Source organism: Taurulus bubalis (assembly GCF_910589615.1).
Source record: "Taurulus bubalis genome assembly, chromosome: 12".
Lineage (NCBI taxonomy): Eukaryota > Metazoa > Chordata > Actinopteri > Perciformes > Cottidae > Taurulus > Taurulus bubalis.
In genome coordinates this window covers 23,103,032-23,123,280 of record NC_136600.1, presented here as the reverse complement: position 1 = coordinate 23,123,280, position 20,249 = coordinate 23,103,032, and the positions used below count along the sequence as shown (strand labels likewise).

The 20,249-nt window shown below is 40.6% G+C and overlaps 1 protein-coding gene across 1 annotated transcript in view; it reads right to left on the bottom strand.

Annotated features, from left to right (window-relative positions):
* The window catches only part of cdkal1 (CDK5 regulatory subunit associated protein 1-like 1), a gene marked incomplete at its 5' end in the record, with an annotated part of 202,690 nt that overhangs the window by 38,634 nt on the left and 143,807 nt on the right, over window positions 1-20,249 (bottom strand). Inside the window, one exon of the mRNA XM_079227879.1 lies at window positions 13,125-13,187. Within this exon, the coding sequence (XP_079084005.1) occupies window positions 13,125-13,187 (63 nt within the window). The remainder of the gene's footprint in view (window positions 1-13,124; window positions 13,188-20,249) is intronic.

Below are 20,249 nucleotides of genomic sequence, written 5' to 3'. Positions count from 1 at the left end.
CAGGGGTGCAATTCTACACTACAACTGTGATGTCAAAAAGGATATAACCAAGGCGTTAACTGATTAAACATAGACCCAATCAATCATATTGCAAAAAGCAATGGACAGTTTTAACCATAAGCTGGATAAAACATGAATGTAGTGTCCGTGAATTCACCCATTGGTTTCTGAGGAGCAGTTGTGAAGCTCTGGCCATCGCATACTTGGCAGTGATGGCTAACTCCGCGCTAATCATAAATTAGGCAAATTGGTGGATTGTTGGTGGAGCTGAAGCGGCCCAAGAGCAGACAGCTAACGGCTAGCGAAGGAACCCACCTGTCACTCAAGCCGGCCAATCCCTCAATTATGCTAAATATTAAGCCTAAATGTAATTCAAAAGGGTGAGTTATATAAACATGTACCCTGTGTACAGTTGTTTTAAACTGGGAGACATGTTTTTGTTGTACCAGGCTGTAAACATGTTTATTTCTGCTGTTAAGTTAGGCATTTACAGTAATTACTGGTTATAAAAAGAAAAGATCAACATATAAATAAGATGAAATACTTAAGTTATATTTAAGTCCTTTCATAGGTGCTCTCATTAGATGTGTTGTACAACAGGAAACCCTTCGTGGGTTTAATACCAATAAGATGTACCTTGCTACCTAATTAATCAAATTGTCCCGATTAACAAACGTTCCAGGTGAATTTTTCCACATTCTACTTCATTGTTTTCCCATGGCTGGTTTGCCACAGCTTTTCCATCTCTGTCTCACTTAACAACACCCGTTAATTATAGCTATTTATTAGCCTCAAACAGCCAATTAACAAGCCTTCAGCACAGCAACAAAAACACTAATCTATACGCAACACATTGAGAGATGACTACACCAAAGATTATAACAAAAAATTCAACATGGCCACCAGTGTGACGAGGTGTCAAAATTAAAAAGGATCTTTGTTTTCTTTTCTCCAACATTCCGCTCATTCTTTTTAAGGTGTTCGTTTCGGTTCTTTTGTCTCACTTTCTGTCCTTCAGTGTGTTTTTCCCCCTTTATCTTTCAGTTATTCTCTCCTTTATTTCCCCAAACTGTCCAGGGTGCTTTGACAGAGCAGTGAGTAATGATGTCGCTCCGTTCATATGACTCTCACAGCGGCGCGTGCTGCGGCGACATGAAATTGACCAAACAGCAGACATCCTCGTGCAGAAAACAAGCTGCGACAATCAAAATACTATAAAGGGGGAACAAATCTCAACAATTAAAAGGGCAGAGAAATAGGTGCTTTCAAATGCCCTGATGGTTTTGGAGTTCCCTGCCGTCTTATACAGTTACAGTAGCCTACATTTCTCTCTGAAATATTTACATAAATGCAAAGAATCCACGAAACAACCACTGATCCACAATTTTAAATCAAGGAAAATGTTTTAGGTAGGAAAATAAAATAAAAGAATGCTAAAAATTCTTAATTATATGTAGTTAATACATTCATAAAAAATCATGATCATACTTGCTCTCTCTCCACTAAACAATACATATTGGATTGATTTCCAACAGATATGCCGTTTTGCCATTTTAAGCTTGAGCGTGGTTGACTGCGGTTTTACGTTTTGCACCTAAATGTTGGTGTGTACACACAACGCTGGTTTATTGATTAGATGTCAACAGCAGATTTATAGTTCTGCAGTGGTGTTATTGATGGTGTACATCTAGAGACCACTGAAACATTTCTGGCAGTGATGCTACTTGTTTGTAGTTTGGACTTTTATTTATCGGTTTCAGATTGATAACATCCTGATGGCAAATCCTCTGGAACTTGAACAATATTTGAGCTATCAAAAAACAATGCAAAAAAACTATGTAAAGTGCAGGACATTTAAAAAAAACTAAACAGCCTGAGAGACCACTGAAGAGGTGGATGTAGTGGAAGATACAATACAGTTTGTTTCCGGTTAAGAAAGCAGCAGCCTCTGACCTGCAGTACAGTTGCATTATGTTGAAACACAAATTAGCCTCTAGAGTACAAATCAATCCTGTCACATCAAACACCAGGCAAAGGGCTGAAAACAATGACAATATTACTATTTGTGGATAAAAATAAACACTTTATAAGTTTCTCAAAGGTTTCAGGAAAAGACAACATGGGAATAATCAGTCACACACAAAGTATATAACACGGCTAAAAAGCCCAATAAACACACTTGCTGTCACTACTTTTACTGCCTTCATTCAGACTCTAAATTCTTTCTTCCTCACACACACACACACACACACACACACACACACACACACACACGCGCCTGCAGTCCGTTAATATATCACTTTCGCCCCCTACTGTGCCCCAGTTTTTGTAACTCAGCTTTAATGAGAATAAAGGCTTTACAGTCGTGCTCCCACAGTTGGCCCTATACACACAGCTCATTTACAGGGCCATGTGTGCAGAGTGTGTGTGTGTGTGTGTGTGTGTGTGTGTGTGTGTGTACACGTATGCCTGTTTTAAAACATGTGGTTGTGTCCTGAGTGTAAAGTTACTATTTGGACTGTTTACGTGCACATCTTACGGTATGAAATCAAATAACACTTTACCGTAAAACTCATGTTTACATACAAGTCAGAATTGTTTCAGTACACCTAAAACGGACTGTTCACAACAAAATAAAAATATTTTGTTCTTCTTACCTAAGGTGCGATCGAATCAAGATTGTTTTGATGTGAGTTGATAATACATTTTAGTAACTGGCTCATAATATCCGAAGATAAAAAAATGTGGGCACAAAAAACTATCTAGGTGGATACATTGCACTACCGGTAAGTGGTAAGTGGTAAATAATACCTTAAATTAGTTAAGTGTGTTCGTTTTGAGTGTTTTTTCCATCAGGTTAAAGAAAGCAAACAGAAAGTTGGCTCCAAGTAAATATATGCAACCTTATCTTCTGGACGGGTTCTTGAAAACCCAAAGCCCAACACACACTATATGCACATAGTCCCCATGCCATTCTTTCTGGGCTTCTGAGATTCTTTGGTGATTGCTGACTTTACAGATCGAAGGCAGATGTGGAGTGAAAGGTCAGGCTGATTTTATTAGCCTCTGGTGGTTTCCCACACAGATGGAGAGATACATGGGTCAACCAAGCGCTGGCACTAGACCTCTTTATTTTGGGAAGAACGACGGTGTTGGGTTTAACAACTCATGCAATTCCAGAGGCATTTAAGCAACCGTGTCTCTGTAAAAAATGCACTTTTCAGGAATAGTGAAAAAAATGTGATCCCTGACTGACAAATAAGACTGGGTTGCTCAAAAAGCGCAAATTTGGAAACTGAAACTGATCGTAAAGACAGATTGTTGGAGGTAATACATGGAACACAATGGGAAAAAGCAGTTTAGAACATGCTTCTAAGGGTTTCAGTAAAAAAAAAGCAAACACATTTTGTACCATGGTGCCGTTTGAGGTATACTGGATTACCTGTAAACTTACATTGCTCAAGATAAAAGCACTTCAACTTCCGAATACAAATCAATAAGTAAACACAAGGTTTCAAATGGTGTTAACATGCAATTTACAATGGAAGATAAGCATTCCACAGCTTGTTAAATGAGAAGCTAAAGTAACTAACAAAGCAACTGGTGTCGTGTGCATTTATCAAGTCAAAGTGATCAATCCTACACAGATTGGCTGACTTAGTCCTCCGTCTTGACAAACTGTGGGACTGGGAATGTGAGATACTGGGATAAGTCGAGATTTAAAGGAGAGCGGTGAATCCAATCACCAGTATTACATCCCACGTGACATCGACACACTAAATAACTCTTTCTGAACCGAGGTCTCTCTTTTCCTCGTGTGTTTGAACTGAACATGGAATGAAAAAGAGATGAAGTTGAGATCCCTAAACAGCATGGGACTAAGGAAGAGAGGAATGAAAGAAAAGTCCAAACATGGCTTTAGCCTGTAGCCTGAAATTATGCATCTGAATTTCCATATAGATTGTAGTGTGTTTCTTTGAATCAGGCTTCTAATATTTCTAATGACAGGCTATGTTAAGCAATCAGGCACAGACAAACAATTACTAGGGTTGATAAGCCTGCATAAATGCATATGTAAAAACACATATATTCCAACATTTGCATGCTCTCACACTGAGGTTCAATGGTAGGCAAAACATTGAATCAACTCACACAATCACGGCAAACATATGCATTCTGTACTTGCACAGACTCAAACAGGCAAAAATAAAAAGACACACACAGCACACGTCCTGTGCTATTTACTGTGATGATGCAGAGCAGTGATGGTGACCTGCAGATGGTACAGAATGGTCTTTATTCAGCCTCATACAATAAAGACGCAGACAATCTGGGACTAGCAGGAATTGCACTCTGAGGGATCATGTCCTCCAACGAGTTTTTATAGGCTGAAAACGCCAGGATTTCTTCTAAAAACGGCCTGCTGGAGGCAAATTCAGCTGAGAGGCTTTGGTTGCTACGATGTGGAATAACGTGGAAGTAAAAATGTCGGCACAAGGCAGAGTACTTGCTCTGGATTAAGTATTTTTAGGGTGAGAGGACAGACATGCCAGGCTATTAGGCTAATGTGATTTTGGGCGCAAAGAAACATGTTGGTGAGCAGCTTACCATCGTTTCGGTTCGATTCAGATCAACTTTACTATCCCACACAGGGACATTCGTTTGGTAGAGTGCTCCATAAGTGAGGACAAATATAATTTACGGTAAAAACTATAGCATAACATACTAAATAAGACCACAACATCCTCATAAAACCTATTTGATCACGTCTTTGTGGAAGGCCATTTGTGCCCCCCTCCTCCCTTGGGATTGGACGTCTGGCAGAGGACGGATAAGTCTAATAACTGACTCTACAGCGTTCAGTATAAGTAAGAAGTGGTGAAGTGAGAAAAAAAACAAGTCTCCTATTATCCATCTTACAGATAAATGCTTGTCAGCTGGATTTCTGAAAAGCCCCTTGTACCAAAACAATATAAAAAGCTAAATCTCTTCTGGCACCACATGTTGTATAATACTTGAACATTGCCTGATGCTGGATATATCAACAGAGTCTTTTGGCCAGTAAAAGAGAAGTTAATTGCAGCCATTTTCACACCTCAGTCATTACCAGTTGTTCCTAGTCCTCCTATTAACGTAAGATATTATATTTTATCGTACCCTATATACTGTTTGGTGGATTCATTTTAAAGAAGGGAGAGAATCCACTTAGCCAGCCAAGCAGCTGCAGAATATAGAAGGTAATACACACAAAAACACACCTTTTCAAATGAGCCTGGCTGAATTGGAGGCCTATTGACTGAATCAGGACAAATTCCCACTCCTGTCTCGGAAACCATTTAGCAACACGGGCCCCAACACCTCTCCCTCATTCACTTCTGTCCCTTTCTCTCTCCCTCCCACTGCCCCTCCATTCAGATGTCAGTTCCATAGCACCCTGCTTTCCTCTGGCCCGATGCTGTGTGTGTGTGAGTGTGTGTGTGTGAGTGAACCTGTCTGTATTGATGTGAGCGAATAACACACACGCTGATGCCTTTGGCCCAACAAATGGAAGCAATCAACAAGCAATTACAGCACACACTGTGTCACTTTGAGAAACACAGAGTGTGAGTGAGAACGAGGGAGTGAAAGAGCATTTATTTTCCTGAGATTTTAACTGTAAAAGGAGACAAAATATATTTCAACAAAGCATGCCACCCCGAGCCATTTAGATTTCTTTAAAAAAAAAAAAATCTGTTTTTTCCCCCGGGCCCATCTCTATCTCCCTATTCAAGCCAGTTATACTAAGTGAACTAAGAACAGTGTTCTTAGACTAGCGAAGAATACATACAACAATAATATCCTTTTCTTTTTTCATTTTTGGCTGCACAACCTTGGGACTGTGAAAGGCAGATAGAACGATTTGGTTGAGTGCGCTCTAATGTTTTCAGCAGCAACCTCCATTACTGTGACTAGGTTAAATGGCTATTTGTCATGTCATTGTAAAGCTTCCACAAAATACACAATTTAGGGATTAAAGACTGAACCGCCACATAATATAACTGAAAAAGAAATGCCTTGGGTTTGGATGTTTGTGTCTGCCACTGAAAAGCAGCTCCGCTCAGGTGGTTTTATTTGGTTACGGCATTTCTTGTGTCATTGTTGAATCACAAATAGTAGCTCTTAAAAAAACGTGGCAACTTTTGAGAAACTGTTGGCTTTACACTTTTATGGATGTAGAAAGGGATGCAAAGGTATCAAATCTTATCACACCCTTCAGCCACTCTCACAATGGCCAGCTGAGGATTGTTTGCATATACAAAGGTGATGAAGCATATCAATTCCCAATGCTACAGTTTTTTTTAAAGCCTTATGATTTTGCTAAATGTGTGTTGTTTGTATAACATAAACACACAAGCTCAGTAAAAAGGATGTTACAAGCCGCATGCTGTTTGTGTGTGATGGATGTCTCTGGAACAAATACAATGTTGCAATAATGTGTTGTTGCATAGATTAGAAAAAACTAAAGAACCTGGGAATATTTCAAAGGCAAATGTTTGTTTGGCACCAAATGGACTAAAGTAATTATGGAGGCTCACATGTGTGTTTCTACTTTTGTGAAACCATACATGTGTATGAGTTGTGCAAGTCCCTGTTGTGTAACCTTGACAGATTGAGAGCACATATATAAGGCTATAGTCTTCTACTGTACAGTAGCCGAGGAAAAACGTGTCCTTGGCAAGCAGCAATGCAATGTGGGTGGATAATCAGTGTGTACACACACACACACACACACACACACACACACACGCACACGCACACGTCTCATCCCATTTGCTCCATTTTTCCTTGCCTTTGATCAAACATGAGGTGCAATATTACCATGCACATATCTTAAGCCTCAGCTATACTTTCCACAAGGACAGTCGCACGGACTGAAGCTGACGTGGAATCGTGACGAGGAAACGTTTTGATCTTTTACGCTCCGTTGCGGGTTTTTCCTCGCGGCAAACCAACATTCTCAAAGCTCCTCAAAATTCTCCATTTTCTCTGCTCGTCCAACGTCGTCGGATGTGCACGGACCGGCACAATTCTGTCGCACAGAACCCCCAAGAAGGGCCGTTTCTGATGGACACTCGGGACCCAATCACACTTTAGATTATTGAAAGCCTCGAAGGAATTCTCTCAACTTTGTCATGGAAAGCTCCTTTAGATATTCTCTGGACATTCATCAGGCCGCAGACTTGCGTTTCATCAGAATGCCAGAGAAAAGAAATCTCAGAGATCTCAGAAAAAGTGAATGTTAAGTCTGTTTGGGAACCAAAACAGATGGCCGTAAAAAATCCATTTCTGTTCTGTTTATTTCTTTTTAAATTATAATTTTTTTCTAATTTCCTAATTATATATACTTCCACGATCAACAAAACAAAGACCTACAATCCTAACGACAAAGCAAGACAGGAAAACCAAACAATATAAAAAATACATACAATGACAACCAATACAATGACAACCCACAAAGAAAAACAAAAACAAGCTCAACACTCACCATTTAAAGAGATGTATTGGTTTACGTATATATATATATATATATATAGAGAGAGAGAGAGAGAGAGAGAGAGAGATGATAAACCTGTACATTGGCATGAATCTATTGCTATTTTACTGTGTTTATAACACAATATATATGGTGTATGTATTGAGTGGTAAGATGATATAATAGATCCGACACATGAAATCCACCACATAAAGTCTGTTATTATTGAATAATACATTATCATATATTGTTGCTTATTGTGATTTACAGCACATGCTATGTGCGAACATATGCTTAGGGAGTGAGGTTGTTTATGTGTGCTTATTATTTCTGTATACTATTTACAAAGTTAGTAAGAGCATCAGCAGCTACTCAGCAAATACTGAAATGTACTCTGTAGACTGCAGCTGGAAGATATTCCATCTCCATCATCCAAAGCTAATCATATCTGAGTCTTAGTATCTGCAGACACTGAAGAAGATACAATAAACCCATGCAGTGAGATGGTGACATGCGTGAAATGCTTTTGAGAACAAATCTTGTACAGCAACATTTAATTCCCCCAGAATGCATCCTAAATGAACATTCAAAGCAACCACAATTATAATATTTCCATGTGCTGTTGAGTCCATCATAATTACCATAGAAATGGCAAAGAAACTGCAGTTATCAGCATATAAAAATAAAAATAATGGCAAGATAATCAACTATCTTTGTATGGGAGCAACAAAAGAGCCCACACGAGCTCACAGTACCTTTAAAGCCTTCATTTACATAATTTAAACATTTCCAGACACTCTAAGAGCCGTGCTGAAGCACAGACAGAGCAGAAGAATGGCCTTCATGAATAGACAGAAAGAGGCAGATGGGCGGAGAGACAAGTAAGAAAGCATGGCAAGAAAGTAAATCACCAGAACCAATATTTCTGTCTCCTATTTTCCACTCCCTGCTTCTCTTGCCCTAAATAGTCTGTTAATTAACAGAAGAGGAGAAGAGAAAAAAAAGTGTGGCAAGCAAATGTCAAGTTCGACAAAGATGGAGGTTAGGTTTTCACAACAATGCAAAACAACAGCAGCTTAAAAAAAAAAATCTCATTCTGCAAAATAAAAGTAATTAAAATTGCCAAAAGGGAAGAAAAAAAAAAGCTGAATACTAATTGTTCAGTTTAGCAACGTGCAGAAATTATGAAAAAAAATAGATCTGTTGGGGGGAGAGAGAGAGAGAGAGAGAGAGAGAGAGAGAATTGTTAGGCTAATTAACTTTTTTTCTTCTTTTCTTCAAAAGATACATAATTATGTCAACTTTTATGAGGCAAACTGGGATTTCAGAATAACAAGTGGGGAAGTTTATTGAGTGTTAATAAGTGTTTTAATTTGTGGAAATGCCTTCTTTTCTCTTGTTAACCTTTAATTATCAGCCTTTCATTTACAGTCTCTCTCTCTCTCTCTCTCTCTCCCTCCCTCCCTCTCTCCTTGTGTGGTTGGGCAGGTGCACCGGGCCATGTTGACAGCTTGTCCCTCCACTCTTGCCGCAAGGGGAACTGTCACCCCTGTCATTCAGGCCCATGAACACAGCATGGAGAATGTATGCATGTGTCTGTGTGTGTTCTCAGGAGACTACGACAGCGTGGGGGCGGGGGAGAGGGGCGGCATTAGCTCTGCTAGAAACCGCTCAATGCTTGGACACTCTCACACTCTTAAAGTTTGCTGAGAATGACTAAAGTGGGATGGGAGTTTCACAACCTCAACCTGGAAGGGCAAAGCCCCGAGGGACCTAAACTTTAGAGCAGATGACGCAGCGATGCAGCAAAGGGAAAGAAGTCTGTGTGTGTGTGTTCATACACTTTATGTGACTACACACATGCAGACATTTGCACAAGAGAGTTAAGTGTGGTCACTTTACAAAACAAAAGCTGGACAGGCATGCCAGTAGCACTGTGTATCACCTCCCCCATTAATGAATACAAACGGGAATACGATGTGAACACAGCGGCCGACAGGAGAGAGAAAACAAGACCGTAGACAATTAAATTGCCAGCTTAAAATATCCCAATTAAAAAGGGGAACAGCCCTTCAGTAACAACTTAAAACCCAGCTGTGTTCAAAGCTTGAACGTAGTAGCTGTATTTGACCACATTTATAAATGTGTCTGAGTGCATGTGAACAAAGGTAGTTTGGCTCAAACGGCTCAGACATCTAGTTACTGGTTGTTACTGGTTATCAATACAGAATCTCACTGACAAACTCATATGAACACAAATCATTGAGGTAGAACGGTAGAAGATGCAACAACCGGAGCCTCTCTGTCTTGGGACTAAAATGTGTTGCAGACCTGCACATGTCAAAAGTAGACCAAACTTGTTTTAAGTGTAAGGCACCACCACTCATGTGGGACTCGGGCAGCAAAAAAAACAAAACAAGAGAGAACCTGTATTCCAAAACAAAACACATGGCTCCAACATGGCTCAGTGGGTTACACAGTCAAGGCCTTAGAGAGTCTGTCTGTGTGTGCAGTGTCTGAGAGAGTGAGTGTGTCTGTGTGTGTGTGTCCAGTCAGGGGCATTGGCCCTAGACAAAGTGCTCCGCCAGCTTTTTGCCCACTGGTCTTTTCATTGCTGATGGATGAGCCTTGTTCAGCACCATCTGGCTATAGGATATTTCACATTAATCATCACACATACACACACACACATGCACTTCTGTCCCTTAAGCTTACACACACACACACACCGGACGGGTACAATTGTCTATATATATATAAATGAACACACAACAAAAACATCAACCTCAGACATATTTATAGTTACAACGCTGTTTAATATGTCGAGGTAAAGTGAAAGAAAGGAAGACGGAGAAAGATCGGCAATACGAAAGTAAAGAAAGAAAAAAAAAACGATTATTTATTTGAATTGACAACCCATTGTCATTTGCGTTTCATTGCCGTTTTTCACATTTGTGATTCAGAGCTAGCCACGGGAGATTAAGAAACAAGCATGGGACAAAAACAAACCAAACAATTAGTTCAATTAAAAACATTGTTTCATTTGGTTGGTAGCCTGGAGCTCAGGGACAATAAAGCCCGGCCGCCCCCGCCTGGACTCAGTCTCTTAATGACCTTTTCAAACCTATAGAAGGATGCATATTAACAATAATGGCTGTAAAGATGTCTACCAAGCCTCTAAATCTATGCACTGGCTCGCTCCCTCTATCTTTATTTCTTTTTCTCCCTCCCTCACTCACGCACACACACGTTAGTAAACACATTATAATCCTTAGATAGACTGTAAGCTGGAAGACCAGACACCCAAGGGAATTTAACATAAAATGAGGGACATTATCAGACTTCATTTATTTCTATCTAACGGCTATATGGGCTTAATACAAGCTGATTCGCCTCAACATTTCCACGGTGTATGGACATGGGCAAGGAGAGGAAGAAATGTGGTTTATCTGGGTGGAAGTATGCTTGACATTAGATTTATTATCATTAAATCATATCTCATGGCAATCTGGGTTTGTAATGCTAGGGGATTTATTTGCACATCTGCACAATCTGTGGAAAAAGAAAAATACCTTAAGGAACAAGGCTGTAAGTTGTGTTGCATGGAAAATGTACAAATAGCCTGCTTGACATGAAAATATTCATGTTTCTGAGGGCTATCACTCTATATATGTTGCTATGACTTGACACATTGTATCCACAAATACATTGAATAGGGCAAGATTATCAAGTTAGTTGAAATTTGACTCTGCTGGAAATTAAACATATTATGTAATGTAGCAATAATAAATGTGGCATATCAAAGCAGAGTAATATTTTTTTATCAGTAGCAGATTTATTATCCAATTATTTTTTATTTAATTATTCAACATGGCTGTAACAATAATGTGCTTTACAGCATATAAAAAGCAATGCAATGTGCTGAATATGTGTGAAAAAATATCATTACAATTAACATTTGAAAGAAGAAATAAAAGTACTCCTTTTTTATGACTAGAGTTCTAATATTGTTTTTGTTCTGAGGCCATGCCATAAGGTCTGGGGCTCCGACTGCAGCCGTGTTTCATCTACAGCCTTAACTTAAGGATACAATAGTGTTTTAATGTGGGACACAACGTCTGTCTTTTAGGAATAGAACCCTCCTATGATATTTTGTGAGCACCTTGACAACATCACCGTTTTTTGGTGCCTTCATGCAATAGTTTTTCAGGGTTTCTGAAGCAGTTTGTAATGTGCAACACATTCAGAGACATACTTGAGGCTATACCCAAAAACTGCACTACTTCTCGGGCTTGGTTGGAACTAAATAATCTAATCGTTTATGAATCAGCATGTTGACAAAGCATTGAGCACATGAATGCATAAAGAAAATAAATTGTTCAGTTATATTTGTGAGATGGAGAAGCTCAGCAAAGCAGGCTCAGTGCAGTCCACTTTCTCACAGTTAATTGCTCTCCTCCCCTGGGAATCGTACTTGAGGAGAAAGCATGTTCACAAATACTAACTAACTGATTTAGATGCAAACCTGTTAATGCATTATAAAGATATTTACTGCTAACTTTGCTCGATTCACATTCCCTGCTTGCGTGCATGTGTGTTCCATGTGGACTACTACTACTGTGTGTGTGTGTGTGTGTGGTTTATGTGTGGGAGGCAAAGACCCCTGCCTGCAACAGTGAAAACGTGATCACTCTCACATCCTTTTAATTAGTGTGTAACATGTAACAACAGCACCAGAGGCACAAACTCCTCTAGAGGTATAATCTTTAAAAAAAAAAAAAGAGGCCAAGCTAAAACTTTGCTAAATGGCACAGTGTGACAAACTGCAGGAACGGCTTCAATCCCCAACATGTTCACAACATTTACTCTGTGGGAGCAGGCCGCCGCCTTCCATGTACACTGCTCTATGATTCATTATGATACGCAAGTAGTCACGACTATTCACGACTTTGTGATCACAGCAAAACAAAGACGAGGTCGGAAATATATTTAGCTGGGAGTAGCCAGCCAAAAGGACCCATAAAAGTATAATGTGTCAAAATACAATTTTGACGGCAGAAAAATGTGGTGACAGCTGTTGTCATGGGCTTGTCACTTTCAGAAGGACATCTTTATGTAAGAACGCACACACACGCACACACATTGCTGTCACAAGGGTCTCATCATCATGAGAATGCCTGAAGAGAGGCATATTCAATCTGCTGTCAGATGTTAACCTCATAATGGATGGGCCTACACACACACATACACACAGTTGAGGAAATGTATCTCTGATTTCAGAATTCAATCTCCCTCACACACACACACACACACACACACAGTCACAATGTAATCAGGAACAAACACTTGAGCTGCCCTCATCAACTAGATTGCTGACAAGAGGTGTCCATCTTGAGGAGACAACAAACTCATCAAAGCTAGAAAGTCAATATGATGATTGTGACCTACAACTACTTTTGATGTCAAGTGAATGCTTCTGGTAGAGAGGTGAATGAGGCGTGATACTCTCTCCATTAAGGCAGATGTGAAGAGAAAATGAAATGTTAAGGGCAAAGCTGGAACAGGCAGATCGACTGCTACAGAAACCTAAACCAGCATGAAGATGTCTTACCTTGTGGTCATAGGGGTTGTAAGAGTGGAATAGCTGTGACAGCTCTTTAGTCCTCTGCTTCTTCTGTAAAGAGAATTACAATACAGTTTAGGTTTAAAAGCCACACAATAGCTATGTCACAAACAGATAGGGCTTGATTTAATTGCGGATAGTAGACTATATAGTTAGGTTAAAACCCATTGGTCTAGATGGGGAAAAACATCCCATTCATAGGTGATGTCCCTCGTGTGCTAGACTACTCAGCCTTTGCCCTTTCTACGACAATTTAGATTTTAATTGTATTCATGTGTTGTACAAATGAACCACCTGTCAGTATTTATATATATATATATATATATATATATATATATATATATATATATATATATATATATATATATATATATATATATATATATATACATACATATACACACACACACACACACACACACACGATGGGCATTTACTCATCCATTGTCTTGCAGATAGAAAAAAACATTTTGGCATAAATATGGACACAGTAGTTTCACTCATCTTAATATATTGGGTCACTTAGACAGACTGAGAACAAAAATCACTATGGCTGACTATGTAGCCTACAGTAATTCATAAAATCGGTAAAATATGGATTGAACAGAGGGGGGAACAATAAATTGCCCACCAGCTGTGGCAGAAAATATTTCTCATTCTCTCATTCTATTCCATCTCAAAGTCTGGCCTTAACCTTGCATGTCCTTAATGTGTAATAAGATGCACAAGCGTGAGACATGACTGTTTGATGTGTGGCAGTTGTTAATGCAATCAGTTACATGAGGCCGATGCAGTTACAAAGAGTGCTAATTAGCTTGCTGATTAGGCCATGTCTGGCTAAGGGGGAAGGATATAAGCTACACTAGCTAAAGGGAGTATGCATTCATTGCTATGCTCTCTTCGCTTCCCTCCCTCTGTCCTTTCAGCGTATGTAAAGCATACAAAAATGCAATGTCCTTAGGCAAGGATCTGTACATATGGAGCAGACAACCTACAAATCGGTCTGCTATCTCACACACAGGCATCATTATAGTGTGACAGTCAAATGCAGCTTGAGGATGTGGAATAGAGAGGGACGGGTGCAGAGAAGGAGGACACATCTATTTATATATAGAGGTGCGTGGTCAAGTTGACATAGATGGACAGAGTGACAGTAATGTCCTTCCCCAGACGGGTATAGGGTACAAAAAGGGAACAGAGCAGTGGAAAAGAGCAGATGTGGACAGCAAAGTAAACACAGCAAAGTCAGAGGCAGGAAGGTGAAATAAAGGCATGAGGGTAGAAGTGTTTAAAGCTGGTGATTGACTACCACTTTGACTTTGTCTGTGGCGAGGCCCATCCTTTCATCACTGCACCAATCGTCGCTCCTTGTCCGACTCTCCATTCCTTCCATATGTGTATTCCTTTGCTTCTTTTCCTTTTACACGCTCCATTTATACCCATCTCTTACTCAATCTCTGTTCACCCAGGGCTCTCGTGATCCATACAACCCTTTAATCATTGGCCCTGTCCGTCTACCAGCCTCTCGGTCTCGTTTCCACCTGATTCCCTCTCGCTCTCCCTGTCAAAAGGCTCTCCAGAAACTCAAAATCCTCTCTTCTCTCGTTTTCTTTGCCTTTCCACCTATCCCTCAGTGCTCAACCTCTCCCTCGCTGCCCGTGTTTTTCTCCAGTGAGGAGAAACTCATACTAATCATTCCGTCTCCACTTTCTCACCCATCCTCCCCCTTATCAGTCTGTCCCTCTACATTCTTTCCCTGCCTGGAGCACCTTCGGTGAGAGCAATTCTCTCATCACTGCTCCTCAACGCCATTCTCTCTCCTCTTTCCCGCCCTTCATCACTCTCACCACCACTCTGTATTCGGTGATGCTCAACAGAGTGAGCGTGTGCGTGTGTGTGTGTGTGTGTGTGTAACTATAAGACAGATGTAACCGCAGGTAAGGATTTCTCAACCGTCAATGAGCTCCCAGTTGAATTTATCCAGTCCACTCGAACACACACACATACACATCACACTCATACAAAACACAGACACACCACAGGCACAAATAGCAACATGTGCTCCCACATTGATTCACACAAACACAAGCTGCAAGAAAAAGACAAAGATGCGAAAACATGCTGAATACAAGGTAATTCTAATGCCAAGATGAAAGGAGTCAACTCAAAGAGAACAAAACTGATCACAGAGAACAAAATGGTGAGAGAAAGAATTCCTACCATCAACAGAAATGAACAATGCATTACTTTTAATCCTATAGCCGTGTAGTTTTGCCACTTTCATGAAGGGTAGGAGGTGGACATTTTTGATGGAAAAAGATGGTTACGGGGAAGTGAGTGAAAGGTTCTCATTATCCCACAATATGTTGCCGGGGTGCCCTTGAGCCGAAACCTGTTGCACCCCGTACCGTAGACAGAGGGGTGTATTTTACTACATTTGTCTTCATTTTGTAATGTCAACCCGGATTATAATAGTTTACACTAAACACATAATTACATGAATGCCCTTGCTTTCTAATAGTCTTCTGACTAGAAAAAAACAAACATATAATTGGTCAATACACATGTCGCTTTTCAAAAAATCCTGCTTGATTAAAACATAAAAAAACATGTGAAAATACAACTGCAACCTGCTTCAAATACAGACCTAAAATCTGCCTTTAACATGATGTAAGAACACCCTGTGAAACGTCAATGGCTCATGTAGATCTGCCGCCTCTCAGAATTAAAGATGCGATGGAAGAGAAGAGGTAACAGTGACTTGCTGAGAGCGTTATCAGTGTGCTGCACAATACAGTGTCTGTGGACAGGTACGTGTGTGTCTGTGAGCGTGCATGCATCTGGTTCATCAACCAGAGGAATTAATCGAGCATGCCATCAGGGTTATGTTGGAGACAACCCGGCAATGCAAAGTCACCGTGTGTGTGTGTGTCTGTGGACCTGTCACCGTGGTGATGATGAACGATGGTTGTTACCATTCTGTCCATCTGTTGTTGGCCACAGAGACGGATGATGCGTCTAACGGGAAGTGACATTACATAGATGTTTACACTTATTCATACACCGACTGCAAACACATGCAGGAGCACACACTCTGCTGCCAGTAAGATAAAAACATATATATACACGCTTCATCAAAACACTGCTGTTCAACATAAAAACTATTTTGTGTCAAATATCTACGCAATGTCGTGAAGCTTTGAAGGCAAGATATGCAAATATTTAATTATTTAATCACACTGACTGAGCGATGATTTATTGTCTTCAGTGTGGCAGCTTCTTAAAAGGTATTTAGTCAAAATTATCCAGCAACTAAAAGACTAAAAACAATCTAAAATGTGCATGCACTTATCAAGTGATTGAAGTTATAGTCAGTACAGATGTTTACTTGTGTGATTTCATCATGTTTGCATGTTGTAGCTGCGTGCTTTAAGATCGTTATCGGTCACGTGACTGAAGTTATAGTCAGTACAGATGGTTATGTGCGTGATTTCAGCATGTTTGCATGTTGTAGCTGCATGCCCAAAGATTGTTATCGACTAACACTCTCTCAAATGTCTTTCAAAGGCTTCAAAGGCTTGTGAGGCTGTGTGTGTGTGTGTGTGTGTGTGTGTGTGTGTGTGTGTGTGTGTGTGTGTGTGTGTGTGAACACAACAAGCAAGCCCATCCTCTCGGTTTACTGTTTGTGTATTTCAAAGAAGAAACTCAATGTGTGATTCTCTGACACTGGGCAGTGTAAATGTGTGTGTGAGTAAATGCATGTGTGTCAGTATGCCTGAGTGTGTTGTGGGGCAAGGTAACCGTGATCTTGCCCCGGCCTACACTGAAGAAGCTTCTGGCTCACCAGCATGTGCCCATTTGTCTTTTCCTAATGTCAGACAGATGTTAGCGCTATGGAGCCGACACCCCCGGCGCTTGTGTGCTATATTACTCCAAGATAAACCTGAGGCGTAATCTGTGTGTGGTCGTGTGTGTTAGCACTTCCTGGAGGCATCACAGTGAGAGTGGTCACCAGGCTGATGCTGTGTACGCGTGTGTGTGTGACCCTTTTCCTCTACGCAGAGGTCACTATAGACGTAACATGTTCCCGCTATGGTGCCAGATCTGCTGCCTGCTCTGTTGAGTGAGGTGCACACGAGGCAGACTGTTAACTGTTATTGAATGGAGAGAATCGCTACTCAAGATCCATCAATGCGATATGCCAAATATAGACTGGAATAGGGTCATATAGATGTGTGTATCAATATAGATGAATTAAACTAAATATGCTCTTCATTATCAGCAAAGACGACAAACGTACTGTGATTTCATAATATTATCACGGCACATGTTCAGGTCACTAAATCAGTGTCCTGCCGTGGCTACACTCTTTCTAAACCTTAATAACAGTGCAGTGTGAAACCTTGTTAAGGCGGCTTGTTAAGTCACGTGTTATCGTCTCCCCTGATGCGCATGTGAGGTAGTAAGTATCTGCATTTGAGGCCGATAGGGGAGAAAGCATGCGTGTGTGTGTGTGTGTGTGTGTCCAGGCGTAGATAAATGATACTGAAGGTAGGAGGTGGAGCGACTGGCCAGCTGTTTCTCTTTGACAGCTGCCACACTGGTGCCTTGTGGGTAATGGAGTTCTTAACCAATTACAACCAGGGGAAATTAAAAACACTGTCCCACTAGAATAGCTAATCTCTTTCTCTATCACTTTTTTTTCTCCCTCTTGCTCCAGCAGCTGCTCGTTCTCAACCACTCCTTGCATACCAATAGGCCGACCAACACACACACGGACACACACACACACCCACCTCACAAAGTCCATTTATCAAGGCTAAGTTCTCGCCACCTGGGGATGATCATGGAGATCCAAGCTAATAGCATTCACATCCCTTTATTCTCAACATGCTCCCTTCTCTCCCTCCATCCCTGTGGTCTCCTATTCTTTCCATCTGCCTCAGCTCTCCCCGTCTATTCTTTCATATATCATCTATTACAATAGGTAATAAGTTACACCTACAGATAGCATGAAACACCTGGACCACATGGCAGCTGGACCTGCTCCAGCTCCTACCATCCTTTCATTGCTTCACTCACTGACTCATTGATTCAAATCTATCCTTGTGATTTTCTATTAAAATATGGGGGTTTTGTAACAGTAAAATGAAATATATTTTAACCTGATCAAAATAGTTAAATGGTCAAATATTATACTAATAGAGTATGTTTTTTTTTCTTCTTACTTTGGATGAATTTGTTGTCGCTACTTCAACAGCCAACTAGGTGCTCAAGTAATATGGGGACAAATGAAGAAAACCAACTTGGCAACACTAACAAGAAGTGTATGCTATTATATTTAACTGTTACATATTGATAAATATTACTTCGGCCAACGCTAGTTTCTATATTATAGGTAATTTGAATAAAACATTTGTTTAAAGCAATATATCAATTATGCAACAGAATAATGACAAACCTAGTTTCACGGAGGATACAAGGCATGTGTGAACCGTTCTCAAACCAACCCCATCAATTCTTATTATCTAGTCCTGCCCATCACCCTGAACACACACACACACACACACACACACACACACACACACACACACACACACACACACACACACACACACACACAATTCAATACTCGTGACTGTGGGTGTGACTCTTTGTATTCAGGAGAATTGGGTGTATTGATCGATGATTAACCAACTTCATCATACAGAATGTCCACTGTTGCCAAAACACTTGATTCTATGGACACGTCTAACCACCTTATACCAAAGGCTCACCTCTGGACGCGTGGTGCATTTCATACAATCTCCGTCAATTCAAATCTGCGTCACCTTACATTAATAGTGACGCAAATATCGGCAAAGGCAAACCGTCATGTCTGCGTACAATACTGATAAGAAAGGTTAAATATCTGCGCTTGCTTTTTAAAGGGCAGAGTGTGCTACATGAGTAAGATCAGTGTAAACCACAGACAAAGACCATCAGATTCACCACAGCCAAGTGGTGAGATTGACATCCTCACCCGCATCAGCTGTTACATTTAGTAAGTGAGCACTCATAGCGGCCAATTTAATGACTGAAACCTTGTTCTCCCTGTAGCCGTTACTTTGTGTCTAACATTATTATTTACTCCATCTTTCTCCTTTTCCTTTTCAGATTCTCCCTCCTTCCTTACCTTCACTCCGTCTCTCTCTCTCTCAGGCCTCCTTCTGTCTGTGCTTCCTACTCCATCTTTTTCTCCATCCATCCCCCCTGTGGCTATTCAACACAGTTGTGTTCCAGACAAACCATCTGGTGCACTTTATTAATGACTGACCCTACATGGCCTAGACATCGCCTCGCTGCCACCACTTGCTGTGTGTGTATCTGACTGTAGGTCTGTGTGTATGTGTGTGCAAGAACAGGTGCATGCTGACTGATGATGTGATGTTGTCGGCAGCTTTCACCACCTGAGCAGGTGTACTGCTTACAGGGAGCCTAACACATTATTCTGACTCTCTCTCACCTTTTATTTTTTTACTGTCAAGGAGAGATATACTCGCAATTAACTTAAATTTAAACATTAAGATGACCAGTGAAAATGGCAAGTGGGATGTGTGGTCTTACTTTAGGCTAAAAAAAATACACAATTGTTAAAGATTGTTGTGGTTCATAGGGACTCACTCATGAAATAAACGAAAAGAGTGGCTATCAAAATGATTTCATGTGAACAAAAAGGCTGATTTGGCAAATAGTACAGTTCCACAGGAACCAGCAATATGCTACATGCTGATAATCAAAGAGCTGCTTTTAGAATAAAGGAAAGATGTGTGTTGTCATCCAAAAGACTGACAATACAAGTCGCTTGAAACAGATGGAGGAAAAAGAAAGGAAAGGGGGCCAGGGGGTGAAACGTAAGAAGAAGAGAAGCAGTGATGTGGTTGTCCCGGGACTGATCCCAAGACACACTTCTCCTCAGAGAACGAAGAGACGTCGGCGAAAAAGAGAATGACTGATGAAGACGCTCCACTTGAAAGAGATGTGTCGGTACTTTCATGGTAAAGAGAGCGAGAGCCAATGCAAGAGGAGATACAACATAAAGCATATTGTATAGCATAATGGTGGGGGTCAAAC